At 46.0% G+C, this 19997-nt stretch overlaps 1 protein-coding gene across 6 annotated transcripts; it reads left to right on the top strand.

The window, feature by feature from the left end:
- Positions 1 to 1260: 1260 nt before the first annotated feature.
- On the top strand, positions 1261 to 19757 carry PIF1 (PIF1 5'-to-3' DNA helicase). Of its 6 annotated transcripts, none has more exons than XM_007479568.3 (13): positions 1261 to 1415; positions 3880 to 4444; positions 6190 to 6325; positions 6976 to 7101; positions 7530 to 7683; positions 7918 to 8032; positions 9646 to 9752; positions 14453 to 14592; positions 15236 to 15342; positions 15968 to 16055; positions 16224 to 16369; positions 17138 to 17314; positions 17602 to 19757. In XM_007479568.3, exons 2-13 carry the CDS (start codon positions 3899 to 3901, stop codon positions 17659 to 17661), a joined length of 1902 nt encoding a protein of 633 aa, XP_007479630.2. In that variant the 5' UTR covers positions 1261 to 1415; positions 3880 to 3898; the 3' UTR covers positions 17662 to 19757. The 6 variants fall into 6 exon arrangements, with proteins under 6 accessions (XP_007479630.2, XP_007479628.2, XP_016283947.2 ...); XM_007479566.3 differs by having other exon boundaries at positions 1267 to 1415; positions 3876 to 4444; XM_007479567.3 differs by having other exon boundaries at positions 1275 to 1489; positions 3876 to 4444.
- The last annotated feature ends 240 nt before the right edge of the window (positions 19758 to 19997 follow it).

Here is a 19997-nt window from a genome sequence, read left to right as displayed (position 1 = left end):
ATTAAAAAAAAAAGATGATAATGGTTGTCTTCAAGTATTTGAATGGCTGTCTTTTGGAAGAGGGAAAGGGATTAGACTTCTCTGGTCTAGTCTCTGAGGACAGAACCTGTAGAGATGGGTAGAAATCACAAAGAGGCAAAATTGGACTTTGTATCAAGAAAAAATTCTAACAAAATATACAAAAGTGGAATAGACCTTTTGGTTGGTTGGTCATTGTCCTTCACACCGGAAGAGGATCAAAATGGCATCACTATGAGGTTCAACATACCGTGGTTGATTAGACCAATTCAGGCAAGAAAGTTCTATCACAGAGGGGCTAGGCTTGCCTAGGAAATAACACCCTGGCCACTGGAGATAAGCCAAGGCTGGGCAACCAGTTCCTTTTTTTTTTTTTTATGTGTTATCTTCTTCCATGAGAATATAAGCTCCAGGAGGGTAGGGACTCTTGTTCCTTTTTTCCTTTACTTTATACAGAGTCTGGCACGTTGTAAGTGCTTAATGTATCCATCCTTGTGTAGTGAAGATTCTTTTCCGGGGATGAGGTTGGTGAAAATAGCCCCTGCAGTCCCTTCCAATTCTGGAATTCCAACCCTGAATAGATTAGAATCAAAGACAGTTTGAAACGATCCTAGAAACTATGTACTCCAACCCTCTCCTTTTATAAGGTTGAGAGAGAGAAAACGGCTTGGCCAAAGCCTAATAAAGAAAGAGGGCCATAGTCAAATATTTATGGAGGTCTACTCTTAGATGGGGGCACTCATTTTTAAAAAATTCTAGAGAATAGAATGCCTTTCTCAGGGGTTGGGAGTGTAACATGTTTTTGTTTGTTTGTTTGTTTAATAGGAGCTTAATATATGCTAGTTGATTGACTGCACTCAAGATATGCTTCCTGGTGGGTCAACTGAATCATTTCTTTGTGCTGAAGCTGGATTTTTTCAAGACGGCACAGCGGCGGCGGCGGCAGCAGCAGTAGCAGCAGCTGCTGCCACCCCTCTCCTCCTCGCTGATACTGGTATGGGGGCGGATACATTCTGAAAATATAGCTGCAAGGCTAGGTTAAGTGATGTAATACCCGACTCATCACTAATCCTCCCCCACTCTCGCGTTTATGGTACAGACCACCCAACAACAGAAACCCCTTCCCTCTCAGACCTGTGGTACATTCTGAGCTCTTCCCTTCAGGGAGGGAGGAGAAACGCAAAAGTGGCCACGCTCCCTGTCACTGATTGGCTCAAATCTTTAAAGGTCCTTTAGGGGATTGGCTGTTCTTTTAACAGGCATTTTTGAAAGTCTCCAGCTTTAGAACATTGAGGTCGGTACCGGCTTTGGTCGCTCTGCACTTGGGTCCATCCATCCATCCATCCGTGCCATTCATCTTTTCGCAGAGAGAGTCTGCCAGACATTGTGCTTTGCAGGTGGGAACCCCAACGTGGCACGGGGTGGGGCGAGGGGGTCTGGCCAGTACTGGATCTTGGATCCACGCAGGAAGGTGTGTATGACTGCAGAGAGCAGGTAAGGAGCGAGCCATGCTAGCCCAGTGTCCCGAGCTTCTGGGGAGGGGGCTTGCGTGTTCCTTCGAAGCCCCTTCCCTCAAAACCCCAGGACACTAAGCAAGCCTCTCTGAAGCCCCCCCATTCCTGTCCCGGCACTAATTTCCAGATCCCTCCCCCCCTTTTCCTCCCCCTCTCCGGGCAAAAAAACCCACCTCCGTCCTCAGAACTCTCGACATTCCCCTTTCATCAAATCCCACCACCCCTACGAAGGGCCCCACGGGCCCCTCTGGATTCTCCTTTCGACGTCCTTGTGACAATTTGAGTGTCTCCGTTCCCATACCACAGATTTTGTGCCTTCTGTGATTGGTGATGTACCCTCATCCTTTATGACAAATCCCTTCTCCATTCCCTCATGATAAATCCCTGTCCATTTCCCTTTTGTCAAAACCTAAGTTCCATTTCTCTTCTCCCTCGTCCTCCCCCCCCCCCCCCTTCTCTGGACCTCCACCTCAGGGTAAGATGTTTGAGAGCAAAGATTGTTGTTGTTTTTTTTTTTTAATAGCCCCCAGGACCCATAACCTTTGCACAAAATAGGTCTAGACTGACTAGAAAGGTCCTCAGAGACCTTCTAGTCCCATACCCACATGTTTACAAGTGAGTAAACTGAGGCCCAGAGAGGCATGAATTGAACAAAATGGCAACTGAGGTCTCTTTCCAATTCTAAAATTCTTTTGATTCTACAAAATTAACTCTCACCCCAAAGTCACAAAAGTAGTCAGTGAGATTAGAATACAATCCCATTGACTCTAAATTTAACTTTTTTTTTTTAACCCTTACCTTCTGTCTTGGAGTCAATACTGTGTATTGGCTCCAAGGCAGAAGAGTGGTAAAGGCTAGGCAATGGGGGTCAAGTGACTTGCCCAGGGTCACACAGGAAGTGGCTGAGGCCGGATTTGAACCTAGGACCTCCCATCTCTAGGCCTGGTCCTCAATCCACTGAGCTACCCAGCTGCCCCCTAAATTTAACTTTTATCCTAAATGTTTAATTACATTGAACCATATTATCCATCTCTCTGGATTCCCTTATCTATACAATGATGGGAACTGGGCTTTCCCCTAGAGTCCTTCTGGCTCTAGATCCTATCCTCAGTCAATTCTTATACTGTATACCAGGCCCAATTCTTTCATGTTCACTGATAACAGGTCCTCTGTACCTCTTCTTGCCCTTCATATACATACAACACACCTTCCACCTCCCACCCTGCTTTTGCCTCTGACAAGTCCTCTTCATTGAAATTACACATCTAGCTATTTCCATGTGGCCAATCTCCATCATCTAGGATGCTATGCTATGACTCTTGTCAGTGAATGGTGCCTTCTCCTGTCTCCTGATGTGAGGCTTGTTACAATTAAAAGAGTGGTTGGCATAAACTGTGACCGCGGAAATATGGTTTCAAGACATTGTCTTGAGTTAAATCAAATATAAAGTGGTCGCCAGGGAAAAATTCCCAAATATGAAATATACCCAAATCAGCTGGGTTTTTATGGAGATTTTAATTAATACAAATAAGGAATTAATGAGAGAGGGAGAAAGTAAGAGGAAACAATGAGAAAAGGGCTAGGCCAGCCTAGGCCTAAGCTTTAAGAGAGAGATCAGTCAGTCTTTAATCCACTCACCACAAGATTTGTCCCAAGCAAGATTCTAGTGTTTAGAGAGACCCACCAGTTCAGCTCCTCAGCTTGACTAAGTTCAGCCACCAAGCCCTTTCATCTCAGTTTTGGCAAGCTGAGTCTCTTCAGAGAGAGTTCTCTCAGAGAGAGTTTTTTCTCTCAGCTTCTGACCTCCTTTTAAAGAGAATTTTCTCCTATGTCACCTCCCCTAAGTTCTCACATCTACCAATCACAGTAGATGTTTTCATAGGACTGACCGTTCTTAATTCACACCTTCTTTAGTTCTCAACTTCTCTGGGTAGACTAAAACTTCTGAGTAAGTTCACACCTGAGTAGACTAAAACCTCACACCTCTTGCTAAGCTTGCTTGAACCTTTAGTGATTAATTTGACCTTCATAGGTACTTAGCACCTTCCTAAAAATAGACTTAGCTTAAGGCTTTTGCTTCACTATAAGTATGAGTTAAGTACTTTTTCATTGTTCAGTAAGGAGTTTACAACTTTATCTTCCCCTAAAGTATGCTTAAGTATGGGTGGAGTAGAGTTCTCACATTCCTGACGAAGTGCCTTCATTGTTTAAAATGGGGAATGGTCTTAACAAAGTGTTCTGAAGTAGGGTCTGAGAATTTTTAAGATTCACAGGCTTCTATCTTCCCCCGTATCTGCCTGAGTCAGACTCTATGTGCCCCTTTAACAGCCTCTGTGTCCCCAGACAGGGTCGGAGGCAGGTGTCCTATGATGCTATCAGAGTTGGGGGAGCCAGAAAACCCAGCGCTTCATTGCCGAGTGGCCCTAGAAGAGCTGAGCCCCGGCGGTCAGCCCAGGAGGCGGCAGGCCATCAAGGATGCTGAGCTCAGCTTGGGCCGAAATGAGCGGAGGGAACTGATGCTGCGCCTTCAGGGGACAGGTCAGTCCCGCTGCTTCCCCCTTCGTACCGCTAGACTTTTTACCCGCTTTGCAGCAGTTGGCCGCAGCGCTCTTCGGCTCAGCCCTGACTCTGACGCCGGCCTCAGCTCAGGTTCCATCCAGCTGCTGCTGTCTGACTGCCCACCAGATAGGCTGCGGCGCTTCCTGCGGACCGTGCGCCTTAAACTGGCCACTGCCCCCGGCCCTGGGCCTGCCCCCTTCCGATCCCGCCTGCTCGGTCCCCGACCTCAGGCCTTCTATACCATCAGTCCCATCCAACCTGAGGACCTGAAGCTGGTGGCAGCCACTGCAACGCAGGACACAACCCCTGTGAAGCGGCCCTGTCTCCAGGAGATCAGAGGCCAGACTGGCAAGGTGAGAAATGAGCCAGCGGGGAGGGTGCAAGGGTGGGAGGAGGTGAATCAGGGGCCATGGGGACAACAAATCCATTTAGCTGTCGCTTATCTAGCTGGTGACCTCGGACTGGTAACAAGGGCATAATCTTTCCCTGACCCATCAGCTTCACAAAGATGTTATAAGGGTCTGAGGAGATGATACATTTGAAAGTGTTTGGGACAGTACATGGGAAAGGTAGCTAACTGGCTCAATGGTTAGAGAACCAGACCCAGAGACGGGTCCTGGGTTCAAATGTGGCTTCAGATACATCCCAGCTGTGTGACCCTGGGCAAGTCATTTGACTCCTTTACTACCCTTCTGCCTTGGAAATATAGATTCTAAAACAGAAGGTAAGGGTAGTTGGGTTTTCTTAAGTATATGGGAGGCAGAACTTAAATACTTTAAAATAAAAGCAAGCTATCTGATAATAGAGATCTGTAGTTTCATGAACAAGTCCCTTTTTTGGTTTCATTTTGGAAATACCCATTTTATTTGGTGTTTGTCAAGTTGAGAATTTGTTTTAAAGGGGCCTATGTGTAAGATATTTATATTGTCACTGTGGTGCTAAGTGAAAGACAACACAGCCTCATAGGTCTCTAGAGTCTTCTTAGAGTCAGAAACATCCTGTGTTTGAAGTCCTGCTCCCAACCCTTGCTCGTTCTATAGCCAGACTGTCACTTCATTTCTTTAGTGCCTGATTATAGAAGATTTGCAACTCTATATTGGAGTTTTCTCATTGAAAATTCCTTGTCAGAGGAAATCACAGGTCTATATGACTCTCTTATTCCCCCCTCTTCCCCCAAATAAAACTTAAAATCAAATCAAATAAATAAATAATAAAATAGAATCAGGCCAAGAAAGATTGAGGAGAAAGTGAGGGCATCTAGGTAGCACAGTGGATAGAGCTACAGACCTGGAATTGGGAGGACCTGAGTTCAAATCTGGCCTCAGAGACTAATTAGCTGTGTGAACCCTGGGCAAGCCACCTGACCCCAATTGCCTAGCCTTTATGGATTTTCTCTCTTAGAATTTGTCCTAAAACAGAGGATACGGGTTTTAAAAAAGACTGGAGGAAAAGTGAAAACTGAATGAGGCTATGAAGGAACACAGATTATAGGATCATTGAATTTAGAATTGGAAAGGAACTTAAAATTATTTTATTAATTAACAAGAATGTATTATTGTGTGCCAGGTACGGTGCTCGACACTAGGTATATAGGAAGACAAAACTGTCAAAGTCCATGTCTTCAAGGAGTTTTCATTCTATCCTACTCCAGCTAATCCTCCTTCAAGGCCCCCTCCCTCATTTTTTGGGTGAAGAACTCAGGGGCCTGGGGAGGGGAAATGGTTTACTTAAGGTCATACAGCATTAACACGGCAGAGCCAGGTTCTGAATTTCAGTCCTTTGACTCTAAATCCAGTGTTTTTCCCCACTCAAGACGTTCTTTTGATCCTGGAGTCATCCTTACCTTCTGCTTTTTTATTGTTTCTGCTGTCGTGCAGTCATGTTCAACTCTTCATGACCCCATTTGGAATTTAGTGGTTTGCCATTTCCTTCATTTGACAGAGGGGGAAACTGAGGCAAACAGGATTTAGTGACTTGCCCAGAGTCACTCAGCTAGTAAGTGTCGGAGGCCCAATTTGAACTGAGGGAAATAAGTCTTCCTGACTCCAGGCCGGGGCCTCCATCCACTTTGCCACTTAGCTGACCTCTGCTTTTCTAGGCATCTTCCACCAAGAGCACAGTACCTAGGCATCGTCTCCAGCTTCCCTCCCCCAAACCCCAGCTCTCCCCGGAGCAGGCCCGGGTGCTGAGCGCTGTGCTGAGCGGCAAGAGCATCTTCTTCACTGGAAGTGCAGGTAAGGAGCAGCTGGCGCTAAAAGCAGATGTCGGGGTTAACGTGAGGATCTGTTTGGCTTGGCTACACATAATTGTAAGTTCTGCTTTTCTTGCTTTCTCAATGGATGGCCTAGGGGGAGAGAATTCAGAACTGAAGATAAAATAGAATTTTTACAAAAGGAAATGGAGAGGCAGGGCAGCTAGGTGATTCAGTGGATGGAGGCCAGGAGGCCTTGGGGTTCAAGTCTAGCCTCAGACACTTCCTAGCTGTGTGACCCTGGGCAAGTCACTTAACTCCCTTTGCCCAGCCCTTACCACTCTTCTGTCTTGGAACCAATACACAGTGTTGATTCTAAGACAAGAGGATAAGGATTAATAAAAAAAAAAGTTATTAAACAAAGGGGAGTGGGACAACTAGGTGGATGGAGAGCTAGGTCTAGAGATGGCAGGTTCTGGGTTCAAATCTGAATTCAGATACCTCCTAGCTCTAGCCCTTCTCTAGCTCTTCTACCTTAGAACCAATACATAGTATTAGTTCTAAGATGGATGGTAAGGGTTTTATTAAAAAAAAAAGATGAGGACCAAGCCTAAAAAAGGAAGTGATGAAGATCCTCGAGGGTCTCCTGGGGACTCCCCAAATGTTTCCCTAACCCCTTTGGCTCTTGTCCAGGAACAGGGAAATCATACCTGCTGAAGAGGATCCTTGGCTCCCTTCCCCCAAAGGGCACTGTGGTCACTGCCAGCACCGGGGTGGCTGCCTGCCACATTGGGGGTACCACCCTCCATGCCTTTGCAGGTTTGTAGTAGGGATGTGGGGCCTGAGAAGGAGCAGTGTTGAGGCACAGGTGAAAGACCAGGTTTTAAGATGGGTTAGGGAATCAGAATTCAAGGAGAATCTCCAGGTAAGAGTGGAAAAGTCAGACGACCTGGATTCAAATCCCACCTTTGTCACTTATTACCTGTGTTTGACCTTATCTTCCCTGGGCCTCCGTTTCCTCAGCCATAAAAAGAAGGGGTTGGACGGGGTGGCCTCTGAGGTACCTTCCAGCTCTGGGTCTCCCTAAAACAGGCTTCCAAAACTGGGTTCCTAGAATCAGGCTCTTGGAGGTCTGAAGGATGCGGTAGGGTCTAACAAGGCTGGCTCTAGGCAGAGACAAAGGAGGCTCTCCAGGGTGGGAGGTCCTTCCCTTTAGAGGACTAAGTTCCATGTCTGCCTTTTACCAGGCATTGGTTCAGGAAAGGCCCCTCTCGCGCAGTGCGTGGCTCTGGCACTGAGACCCAGCATCCGGCAGAGTTGGGCGAGCTGTCAGCGACTTGTCATCGATGAAGTCTCCATGGTGGAGGCAAGTCTGTTTGATAAGCTGGAAGCGGTGGCCAGGTTTGTATGCAGGAGCGAGAAGGACAGCACGGCGAGAGGCTGAAGAACTGTCGTGGCCTTGGGTCCAGCAGGATCCCACTCAACGTGCATATAGATTGATATGTATATGTCGATATAGATGTAGATCCCCCCTTTCCCGGTCCTTAGTTTGCCTGTGAATCCTGGAAGAACATCCAAACCCATCCAGTCTTCTTAAATCATGGCCCCTTCCCAACCCTTCCTTTTCCTTTCCAGAGCTATTAGACAGCAGGATAAGCCCTTTGGGGGGATTCAGCTCATCATTTGTGGAGACTTCCTACAGCTGCCGCCAGTGACCAAAAACAACCAGCCCCCCCAGTTCTGCTTCCAGGTAGCTGCCCTCCAACCTTGCCCTTCCCTCCTCCAGTAAAATCAAGCTCCCCTCATTTCCCTCTCTTCTCGCCAACCTGTGTCTCTCCTTCCCAATTTGAGTATCTATGCCACCTAGACAATGATAGGGCTCTCCCCTACTAGAGAAGCCATTTCCCCTTTTCCTTATTTAATTGATATCTTTTAAAAATATTACTTTTATTTCCAGATATCACCCTTCTCCACTCCCTACCTTACAAGCCATCGGCACAAAAAAAAAGCAGTTCAGAAAAACTAAGCATTTTATTAAGCTGATTTGACAGTGTATACAATAGTCCATAGTCTCCTGCCTATGCAAAGAAAGGGAAGGTTCTCACTTTTTGACTCTCTCTGTCTCTCTGTCTCTCTCTCTCTCTCTCACACACACACACACACATACACACACACACCCCTTCCATCCTTCTTTCTCTCCTTTCCTTCTCGCTCTACCTCCCTTTATCTCTCTGTCTCTTTCTGTTTTTCTCTCTCTCCCTCTCCCTCTCTCTCTTCCCCTCTCCCCTCTCCCTCTCTCATACACCCCTTCCCTCCCTCTGTCTTTCCTTTTTTCCTTCTCACTCTCTCTCCCTGTCTCTCTGTCTATCTCTGTCTGTCTCTCTTCTTCTCTCCTTCCCTCTCTTTCTTCCTCTCTCCCTTCCTCTCTCCTTCCTTCTCTCTCTCTCTTACACACACATATACACACACACACACACATCCCTTCCCTCCTGTCTCTCCTTTTTTCCTTCTCACTCTCCCTCCTTCCCTCTCTCTCTCTCTCTCTCTCACACACACACACACACCCCTTCTCTCCCTCTGTCTCTCCTTTTTTCCTTCTCACTCTCTCTCCCTGTCTCTCTGTCTATCTCTGTCTGTCTCTCTTCTTCTCTCCTTCCCTCTCTTTCTTCCTCTCTCCCTTCCTCTCTCCTTCCTTCTCTCTCTCTCTTACACACACACACACCCCTTCCATCCCTCTGTCTCTCCTTTTTTCCTTCTCACTCTCCCTCCCTGTCTCTCTGTCTATCTCTGTCTCTCTCTCTTCTTCTCTCTTTTCCTCTCTTTCTTCCTCTCTCCCTTCCTCTCTCCTTCCTTCTCTCTCTCTCTTACACACACACACACACTCACACACACACACACACACATACACACACCCCTTCCCTCCTTCTGTCTCTCCTTTTTTCCTTCTCACTCTCCCTCCCTCTGTCTCTCTGTCTCTCTGTCTCTCTCTCTCCCCTCCCTCTCCCTCCCTCCCTCTCTTAATCTCTCTCTCTCCTCCCTCCCTCCCCCCTCTGTCTGTCTCACCTCTCTCTCTCTCTCTCTCTCTCTCTCTCTCTCTCTCTCACACACACACACACACACACACCCCTTCTCTCCCTCTGTCTCTCCTTTTTTCCTTCTCACTCTCCCTCCCTGTCTCTCTGTCTATCTCTGTCTCTCTTCTTCTCTCCTTCCCTCTCTTTCTTCCTCTCTCCCTTCCTCTCTCCTTCCTTCTCTCTCTCTCTTACACACACACACACACACACACACACACACCCCTTTCATCCCTCTGTCTCTCCTTTTTTCCTTCTCACTCTCCCTCCCTCTGTCTCTCCACCTTATCAGGCAAAAAGCTGGAGGAAATGTATCCAGTTGACCATGGAGCTGACTGAGGTGTGGAGACAGACAGACCAGACTTTTATCTCCCTTCTACAAGCTGTGCGACTGGGCAGGTGAGCCCATAGTTTGTTCTTTGTTTCCTAGGGAGAGAGAACCTGCGGGAATCCTGTGATTTTGATTTAATCAACAGAAGGAAAGATCAGGAGCATTTAGTGGCTGATTGGATATTTGACAGAAGACTGGAGAAGGGGGAAAGGGAAAGGGCGGCAGCTGAATGCTGGTTGCTGTGGTTTATATAAGCAATTACAAAGTTGATTTAAGGGCCTGTTTCCTGTTGTTTGCCCCGGGTGCCAGGATGGCTAGTGATGGTTCTGGGATCAGATTGATGTAGGGTAAAAGAACTTTAATTCCACAGGGGAGTTTAGATTTTAACGGGTAAGAAATAAGAGTCACTGAGGATTTCTTATCAGAAAAGGAACGTAAGTGGTGGTAAGAGAAGATGAATTATTCAGTGATATGGCATAGATCCAAAGAGAGAAAAAGACTAGAGCGAGGGAGGTCCAAGGCAATGTACTATTGAATGTGTGCATAGAACATGTGTGTGAATGGAGATGAAGAGATTGTAGGATCATAGCCATAGAGCTAGAAGAAGGCTGTCTAGTCCAACTTCCTCCTTTAACTAATAAGGAAACTGAGGCCCAGAGAAACTAAGTAACCTGTCCAGGGTCACATAGTAATGAAGGGTAGTAAATATATGAGACAGATTTTGAACTCAGGTCTTCCCAACTCAAGGATCAACATTCTAGAAGGAGTAGATAAAAGACTAAAAATTTTTTGACATATGATTTATCACTTGTTTATATGGGGATATGATTTGGGGTTTGGGATTTAAAAGAATATTACAAAAATGAATAATATGGAAATAAGATTTGAGTGATAATATATATAGAACTCCATGGAATTGCTTGTCAGCTGGGGGTGGGGGGAAGAGGGGAAGGAGAGAACATGAATCATGAGGGGGGGAATTAAAAATTAAATAAAATAAAATTTTCATTCTTTCCCTTTCCTCCTCCCCCTCCCCCCACTCATTAAAAAGGCAAGAAATAGGATTCCCATTATATATATGAATTATCCATGTCAGGAAGGGGTAGAGAGAGCAAGGAAAAAAGGAAAAAACATGCTTCAGTCTGGGCTCTTGAGTCCATCATTTCTCTATCAAAGGGCCGAGAGCATGTTTTTATGATGAGGCCTTTGGAGTTGTGCTGGATCTGCCCAGAGTTACTAAGTTTTTCACAGCTGATCATGGTATAATAGGGCTGTTACTGTTTACAATGTTCTCCTGGTTCTGTTCCCTTCACTTTGTATCAATTCATACAAGTCTTCACAGGTTTTTTTGCTTGTTTCCCCCCCCCTTTTTTTTTTAAACCCTCCCCTTCCGCCTTAGAATCGATACTGTGTATTGGTTCCAAGGCAGAAGAGCCCTAAGGGCTAGGCAATAGGGGTTAGGTGACTTGCCCAAGGTCACATAGCTAGGAAGTGTCTGAGGCCAGATTTGAACCCACGACCTCCTGACTCTAGCCCTGGCCCTTATCCACTGAGCTACTTAGCTGCCCCTGACAGTTGGGTGTTTTCATTATGCAGTCATTTCAGTCATGTCAGTCTCTTTGTGACCTCATTTGGGGTTTTCTTGGCAAAGATACTATACTGGTTTGCCATTTCCTTCTCCAGCTCATTCTAAAGAGGAGGAAACTGAAGCAAACAAGGTCTCATAGCTGATAAGTGTCTGAGGCCAGGTTGGAACTCATGAGGACGTCCAGACCTGATACTCTCTCCATCGTACCCCGTAGCTGCCCGGTTAACTATAGCCCGGAGCAAAAGAGAGGCAACAGAGACTAGGTGAAGCGCGCTGGGCTTCAGAAAGTCCTGGGTTCCAATCCTGCCTCAGAAAATACACTCCCTAGTCTGAGTCTCAGCTCTCTTCTCTGTAAAGTGAGAGGGTTGGACTTAGCCTCCAAAGTCACTTCCAACCCCCATTCTAGGATCGTATCATCATAGCTCCTCGTCTGATGTCGTTCACAAAGCAATCTCCGCAGATCACCCTGGGAAGAAATAATAGCAACGAACGTGTCCATGATACAGATAGCCCCTTGTGTAATATAACAACATGCATGTAATCTATAAATAAGTATATACTATCTAGCCCCTTAAAGTCTGGCGTGCATTCTCCAGGTCCGTTCTAGTCTTGTGCAGCCCCCTGAGGGAGGCAGCGAAGGCATGGTTATCCTCCTTTTACAGATTGGGAAACTGAGGTTTAGAGAAGTAACGTGACTGAGCCAGGGTTGCATGATTCATGTTTTCTCCCTTCTCTCATCCCCCCTCCCCCTCCTGGAGTTGACAATCAATTCCACTGGATTATACACACATATATATATTAGAGGGACGTTGTTTAAGTCCATCATTGGCATCGAAATTATTTGCACCATTCCAAACTGCTGCAATGGTTCCTAGCTCTGTCCCAGTCCACTCGGGTACCTTCTTTCCCATAACCCCCAACAATGACTAAAAGAGAAGGTTTCTACAGGATGGGCCAGCCGCCCCCACTGGTAGCAGCCTGCAGGCCACCCCATTCTAGGCACTGAGAGTTTCAAAATGTGCCCAGAGCTGAAAGGGACAGGTGGAGGCCCACGAGATGGAAAGAGGCCTGCGGGTAGAGTTTTCAGTGCCTGGCAGAGCCTAGCCAGTGCTTAGGGAGGAGACTCTCCAGGACCCCTGAGGATTTGTTCCAGTAGATTTCACGTTCTTCTCGTCTCCCCAGCACCTCGTTTCTGGAACGTAGTAGGGACTTAGAGGCATTTGTTTTATCAAACTGAATTCCAAGTTTGATGAGTATCATGATGCCAGGATTTCCCTAGGAAATATCAGCCAGCCATAGGGGAGTGGGAAAGGGATTACCACTCCTGACACCGAGCAGAGCTTAATTTCTGTCTCCTCAGAAAAAAGGCTTTCTGGATCCCCTCTAAATGTTAGGCCTTTATTTTGTATAGAGAGTATATTTATTTAATCTGTGCACAGGTTGTAACCTCCCCAGTAGAAAGTAAACCCCACGGGCAGCGAGGTTGCACAGTATGATACAGAGCCAGGCCTGGAGTCAGGAGGACTTGGGTTCAAATCTGGCTACAGATACTTCCTAGCAGGGTGACCCTGAGCCATTCAGGTACCCCCCCCCTGCCCCCATTGCCTAGCCCTTGCCATGCTTCTGTCTTAGAATCGATACTAAGACAGAAGGGAAGGAAGGAAGGAAGGAAGGAAGGAAGGAAGGAAGGAAGGAAGGAAGGAAGGAAGGAAGGAAGGAAGGAAGGAAAGAAGGAAGGAAGGAAGGAAAGAAAGAAAGAAAGAAAGAAAGAAAGAAAGAAAGAAAGAAAGAAAGAAAGAAAGAAAGAAAGAAAGAAAGAAAGAAAAGGAAGGGAAAAGAAAGAAAGAAAGAAAGAAAGAAAGAAAGAAAGAAAGAAAGAAAGAAAGAAAGAAAGAAAGAAAGAAAGAAAGAAAGAAAGAAAGAAAGAAAGAAAGAAGAAGAAAGAAAAGGAAGGGGAAAGAAAGAAAGAAAGAAAGAAAGAAAGAAAGAAAGAAAGAAAGAAAGAGAGAGAGAGAGAGAGAGAGAGAGAGAGAGAGAAAGAAAGAAAGAAAGAAAGAAAGAAAGAAAGAAAGAAAGAAAGAAAGAAAGAAAGAAAGAAAGAAAGAAAGAAAGAAAGAAAGAAAGAAAGAAAGAAAGAAAGAAAGAAAGAAAGAAAGAAAAGGAAGGGAAAAGAAAGAAGAGAGAGAGGAGGGAGAAAGAAAACCCCTTGATGGTAGGAAATCTCTGACTTTTGCATGTGTATCCCCAGCTCCTGGCTACGGGTCTGGCATTTAATGAATGTTTATTGATTGTCGGATCCTTACAAGTTTCACCAGAACTTAAAGCCTTGCTTCCTGAGTCCAGCAGCTCCTAACCACAATGCTGCTGTGTGGACTTTAGCTGAGGAAGATACAATATTTGGCCAGACATGATCCCATGCCCCAACCTCATGGAGTCTAGTAGGGGACCCCAACACAAACACAGATAACTATAATGGGCAATATTCTTTTATATATATACACATGAAGGAATTATAAAATAAAGTGCTCTGTGAGGTCTGAGAGGAAGGTTGTTACTAACTGAAGAGATCTGGGTTGGGGAGGCCTCACAGAGGGGTTGATATTTGATTTGGTTTGGGGTTTTTTTTTTGTTATTATTATAAAGCTATTTTATTTTGCTTTCTATCTTAGAATCATTACTGTGTATTGGTTCCAAGGCAGAAGAGCAGTAAGGGTTAGGCAATGGGGGTCAAGTGACTTGCCCAGGGTCTCAAAGCTGAGGCTAGATTTGAACCCAGGACTTCCCATCTATCTTTGGCTCTCCATCCACTGAGCCACCTTACTGCTCTCTGAATTTATTCTTTATTACAAAGAATAGTTCATTTGTTTCTCAACTCCAGGAGGGTGCAGGGAAGAAGGAAGGGAGACAACATGAATCCTATAACTTTGGAAAACTTATGTGGAAGTTTGTTATTAAAATAATAAAAAGTGTTCACTTTTTTTTAATTTTTAAAAAATGTACTTAAAAAAAAGCAAAAGGTGGTTCATTAGGGAGTATGTGAATACATCATACACACGCTGCTCACAAGGATTGATTTGCTCGTCATCCCACTTGGATCTCCTGAGGACCCCTCAGGGGGATCTGGTCCCCAGGGGCTTGGAGAGGAGTGTCTATCCCAGCGCCCCGTTCTCTGTAACTCAGGTGCTCAGATGAGGTGACCCAGAAGCTAAAGGCCACAGCCAGACACAAAGTAGAGCGTGATGGGATTCTGGCCACAAGACTCTGTACCCACCAGGATGATGTGGCGTTGACCAACGAGCGGAGGCTGCAGCAGCTGCCTGGTGAGCAGGGAATGGAAAAGGCGTTGAAGAAGAAAAGGAGGGAAGAAAGCCATTCCAGAGACTTGGGGCTGTGGGACCGGAGGCCTGGCCTAGGAGGGGATGGAATGGATGGAGCCCTGGAGGTAGAGTGGGGAAGACAGACTTTTAATCCTGCCTCATGATGACCGAGCAGCTGGCTCAGTGGATGGAGGGCCAACTCTAGAGGATGTCCTGGGTTCAGATCTGACCTCAGACATTTTTTAGTTGTGTGACCCTGGGCAAGTCATTTAGCACCCCCTTGCCTAGCCCTTACCATTCTTCAGTCTTAGAATTGCTACAAAGTAAAAATAAGTAAATATTTAGAATTATATTTTAATATTAATAATAATTATTATTAATAATTAAAATTAAAAGAATTGATACTCAGTGAATAATATGGAAATAGGTATCTAGTGATAACATTTGTAAAACCCAGTGGAATTGCTTATTGACTCTGGGAGGGGGGAGGGAAGAGGGGAGAGAAAGAACAGGAATCATGGAACCATGGGAGACTATTTAAAAATAAATTAATTAAAATTAAACAATTGATACTGAGCCAGAAAGTGAAGATTAAAAAAAAAAAGACCTAGTTTCTCATCTAAATTGTCCATCTTTCTCCACCCAGGCCAAGTCCACAGCTACGAAGCTGTAGATAGCGACCCCAGCATGGTCAGGACCCTTGATTCCCAGTGCCCAGTGAGTCATCTCCTGCAGCTAAAGCTGGGAGCCCAGGTGAGCTGGAAAGCCCAGCGGCAGGGGTCAGAGGGCGGAGTTACGCCCCAGATCTCTCCCAGCAGGTTTACCTCCAGACCCCTGCCCGTATCCTCTCTGGCCTCCTCAGTTTTTGAGCCTGGCCGTCTCTTCCTTCCATCCTGTTAGTCATAAATACAGGATGCCGGAGCTTGGGCCTCCTGATGGCTAGTCCAGGGTGTCTTTTTTTAAAAACTCTTATCTTTTGAAAAAAAAATTAAATTATTTTTTAAATAATTATTTTAAAAATTTAAATTAAAAATAAACCCTTACCTTCTGTCTTGGAATCAACAGTGAGTATTGGTTCCAAGGCAAAATAGCTGTAAGGGCTGGGGAAGGGGGGTTAAGGGACTTGCCCAGGGTCACACAGCTTGGCAACGTCCGAAGTCACATTTGAAGCCAGATTCTCCGGGCTCTCTAACCCCAGGTTGCCTCGTCGCCCCTAGTGTGTCGCTCCCACGTCCCCACACCGCCTCGGCCCCACTCCTAGCGGAGAAGGCCTGTTTGGGATGAGGACATAAACGCCCGGTTCTCAGGAAGGGGCTTCCTCTCTGCGCTCCCTCCCAGCCGAGGCGAGAGCCCTCATCCCTCCGGATCTCCTCCCCAGGTGATGCTGGTGAAGAACCTGGCAGTATCTCAGGGCCTGGTAAACGGAGCACGGGGCGTCGTGGTCGGATTCGAAGCAGACGGGAGAGGTGAGACGGTCTGGGCTCCGGCGGGAGGGAAGAAGGGGGCTGGGAAGGGCTGGGTGAGGGCACCCCGGACCAATGACCTGAGGGCTTCAGGGCTCCATCCACTCCCTTCTTAGACGTGAGTGTTCATCGGCCGGCTTTCTCTTCTCCGTTCCCTGCCTCCCCCACCAGGGCTTCCCACCGTGAAATTCCTATGTGGCGTCACAGAGGTCGTCCGGACCGAGCGGTGGACTGTGCATGGCCCTGGTGGCCAGCTCCTCAGCAGGCAGCAGTTGCCCCTCCGGCTAGCCTGGGCTCTGTCCATTCACAAGAGTCAGGTGAGACCACGGGGGATGGAGGCAGAGGGATGACCCCTGGGCCACAGTGGATGGAGGGGGAGAAGGGGAAGAGGATCAAGAGTCAAACTATTAAGTATTGGGGGACAGCTGGCTGGCTCAGTGGATTGAGAGCTAAGCCTAGAGACGGGAGGTCCTGGGTTCAAATCTGGCCTCAGCCACTTCCTAGCTGTGTGACCCTGGGCAAGTCACTTGACCCCCATTGCTTAGCCCTTACCACTCTTCTGCCTTGGAGCCAATACACAGTATTGACTCCAAGATGGAAGGAAGGTAAGGGTTTAATATATATATAAAGTATTGGTTCCAAGGCAAAAGAGCTGTAAGGACTAGGGAAGGGCTCACACAGCTTGGACATGTCCAACGTCGCATTTGAAGCCAGATTCTCCCATGTCCAGATCTGGCTCTCTCTCCACTCAGCCCCACTTCATATCAATTCTAAGACAAGAGACTTGCTGAGCACCAAGAGTCACCAGGGTGAATTTCTTCTCCCAGCACCTCTACCTTTCTCCTTCTGTACCCAAACCTCTCGCTTCAGGGCAACAAATCCAGCCTTCACCAGCCTGGTGCCTGTGATCCCCAACCTCTGTCTGGTCTCCGGGGAGCCCTTGTCCCTCCAGAATTTTCTCTCTGTAGGATGCCATGTCTGTATTTCTCTTTCCTTTCACCCAGACCCCAGCTTTGGATCCCTGTCCTACCTCCCCCCTTTCTTCCCCTTCGCGCTGACCCTGGTGTTTGCCTCCCACGTTCTAGGGCATGACTCTTGACTGTGTGGAGATTTCACTGGCCCGAGTGTTTGAGAGTGGCCAGGCCTATGTGGCCCTCTCTCGGGCCCGGAGTCTACAGGGGCTGCGGGTGCTGGACTTTGACCCCAATGTGGTCCGGTGTGACCCTCGGGTACTGAAGTTCTATGCCTCTCTCCGCAAGCAGGTGGGTGGATGGACCAGAGGACGGGAGGGCTCTGGAAGGCTGTTTGGGTGCGGGGGGGGTGGGGGGGGATCAGCTTTGCAGGGACTACCCTGCAGGGCCACGGTGATGGAAATGACTGTCTGGAGGTCACTGTTCTGGGTCATCTTGGCCAGGGGCTGTCCAGAAAAGCAAGATGGGCAATCCTGGAATGGATGCAAGAGAGGGCTGGGATGCCCAGGCTCTGGAAGTTACAAGGAGGAGGTCCTGAATGCTGATACACTCAAAGAATCTGCCTCTTTCTGTCCCAGGCTTATCTGAATGAGGATGAAGAGGATCCAGAACAGGAGAATAAGGACCCTGACATCTGAGTCCCTGCGCCCAAAGGGCAGAAAGTCCTACCTCACTCTACCTGTAAGGCCTTGAACAAGGCACTTCACTCTGGGTCTCAGTCTCATCTGTAAACTGAAGGCTTTGCACTTACTGGCCTCTGAGGTCCCTTTCAGCCTTGGATCTTTGATCTCGCAAGGATTGTATGTGTGTCTCCCTTTCATTCTCAGGGGAGAGTCTCCCAGATATCCTCCCCTTCTGTTCATCTCTGGGCTGGGGGGGACTGTGCCTGCTACTACCTCAATCTTCCCTCTGTGCAGGGTGGAGCCCTTACCCCACTACCTTGGCTACCAGAGCATGGACTTTCATCCTGAATTGGTTATCTTTGTCTTCCAATCAGAGGTCACACCTTTCTATGATCTTTTCACTTCCATAATTCCCAGGATGGGTGGGGAGCCCAGGGAGAGGTTCTCTTCCTCTTGGAAAACTGTAACTCAATTTTCTCTTCCCATATTCATTCCTATGGGCCACAAGTAAGCTCTAATTCAGAGGTACTTAACTTGGGGGTCCAGGAATTTGGTGGCTCAGTGGATTGAGAGCCAAGAGCAGAGAGGGAAGGTCCTGGGTTCAAATATGACTTCAGCTATGTCCCAACTGTGTATATCTGGGCAAGCCATTTATCTCCCATTCCTCTTACCACTCTTACCTGCCTTGGAACCAATACTTAGTATTGATTCTCAAATTAAATGAAAGGATTTTTTGTGTTTTTTTAAATGTATAATTTTATTTTATTTTATTGGTTATATATTTTATTTTACAAGTTACATGTAATAACAAATTTTCACATAAGTTTTCTGAATTTATATGATCCAAATTGTCTTCCTCCTTCCCTTCTCTTTCCTTTCCCAGAGCTGACAAACAACTTGATCTGGGTTTTTACATATACATAACATGCAATATACCTGGGTTTTGTGTATATACACACACACACACACACACACACACACACACATATCATGTAATATATTATTCTACATAATATATTATCATGCAAAACATTTCCATATTGTTCATTTTTGTAAAAGAATAATCAAATAAAAACAAAACCCCAAAATAAACAAAAAGTGAAAAATAGTATGCTTTGATATGCATTCTGATTCCAACATTTCTTTCTCTTGATGTGGAGAGCATTCTTTATCATAAGTCCCTCAAAATTGTCGTAGATCATCATATTTGCTGAGAGTAGCTAAGTCTTTCTCAGTTGATCATCATATAATATTTTTGTTACTGTGAACAGTGTTCTCCTGGTTCTGCTTATTTCACTCTGCATCAGTTCATGAAGGTCTTTCTGAAGTCATCCAGTTCATCATTCCTTATAGCACAAAAGCATTCCATCACCATCATATACCACAATTTGCTCAGCCATTTCTCAATTGATGAGCATCCCCTCAATTTCCAAATCTTTGCCACCACAAAAAGAGCAGCTAGAAATATTTTGTCAAACAGGTCCATTCCCTTTTTTTAAATCTCTTTGGGATACAGGCTTAGTAGTGGTATTACTAGATCAAAGAGTATGCATTGTTCTAAAGCCCTTTTAGGCATAATTCCAAATTGTCTTCCAGAATGGTTGGATCAGTTCACAACTCCACCAGCAATGCATTAATGTCCAAATTTTGCCACATTCCCCCTCCAACATTTATCATTTTCCTGTCATATTGGCTACTCTGATAATAAGTGTAAGATGGTACTTCAGAGTTATTTTAATTTACATTTATCAATAGTGATTTAGATCCACTTCAGCTTTGACGCAGTAGGTAGCGCATCAGTCTCAAAAGCTGAAGGTCCTGAGTTTGATCCTTGGAAGGAGGGTGTGATATACTGGGAAAGGCTTCTGGAGACAAAAGAGCTACTTGACTTTGGATGGGGTCTACCTCCCACCTGAAGTGGATTTCTATTGTCTGGCAAAGTGGAACCTTATTACTCTAAATGAACATCCTAGTGCAAACAACATCGTTGAAAAAGGTTCTGATCAAGGACACAAGTAATACCCAATGAAATTGTGCATTGGCTGCGGGAAGGGGGGGTGGAGGGGAGGAAGGGAAATAAAGTGAATATTGTAACCAAAAAAATAAAATAAAATAAAATTTTTAAATGGTGATTTAGAACATTTTTTCAAATGATTATTGATAGCTTTTATTTCTTCATCACAAAATACTTATTCATATCCTTTGATCATTTGTCAATTGGGGCATGGCTTGTATTCTTATAAATTTAACTTAGTTTTCTATATATTTAAGAAATGAGACCTCTAGGGGGCAGCTAGGTGGCTCAATGGATTAAAAACCAGACTCAGAGATGGGAGATCCTGGGTTCAAAT

Source organism: Monodelphis domestica, chromosome 1 (assembly GCF_027887165.1).
Source record: "Monodelphis domestica isolate mMonDom1 chromosome 1, mMonDom1.pri, whole genome shotgun sequence".
NCBI lineage: Eukaryota > Metazoa > Chordata > Mammalia > Didelphimorphia > Didelphidae > Monodelphis > Monodelphis domestica.
Note: the sequence above shows the minus strand (reverse complement) of the source record. Positions and strands in the feature narration are given on the sequence as shown.

Bases quoted from the DNA above. Each gene is read 5' to 3' on its own strand.
- PIF1 (XM_007479568.3), top strand. From the start codon at position 3,899: ATGATGCTATCAGAGTTGGGGGAGCCAGAAAACCCAGCGCTTCATTGC. The intron at 9,753-14,452 runs GTGAGCCCATAG...TCTGTAACTCAG, and splicing joins CAAGCTGTGCGACTGGGCAG to GTGCTCAGATGAGGTGACCC. The intron at 16,056-16,223 runs GTGAGACGGTCT...CTCCCCCACCAG, and splicing joins ATTCGAAGCAGACGGGAGAG to GGCTTCCCACCGTGAAATTC.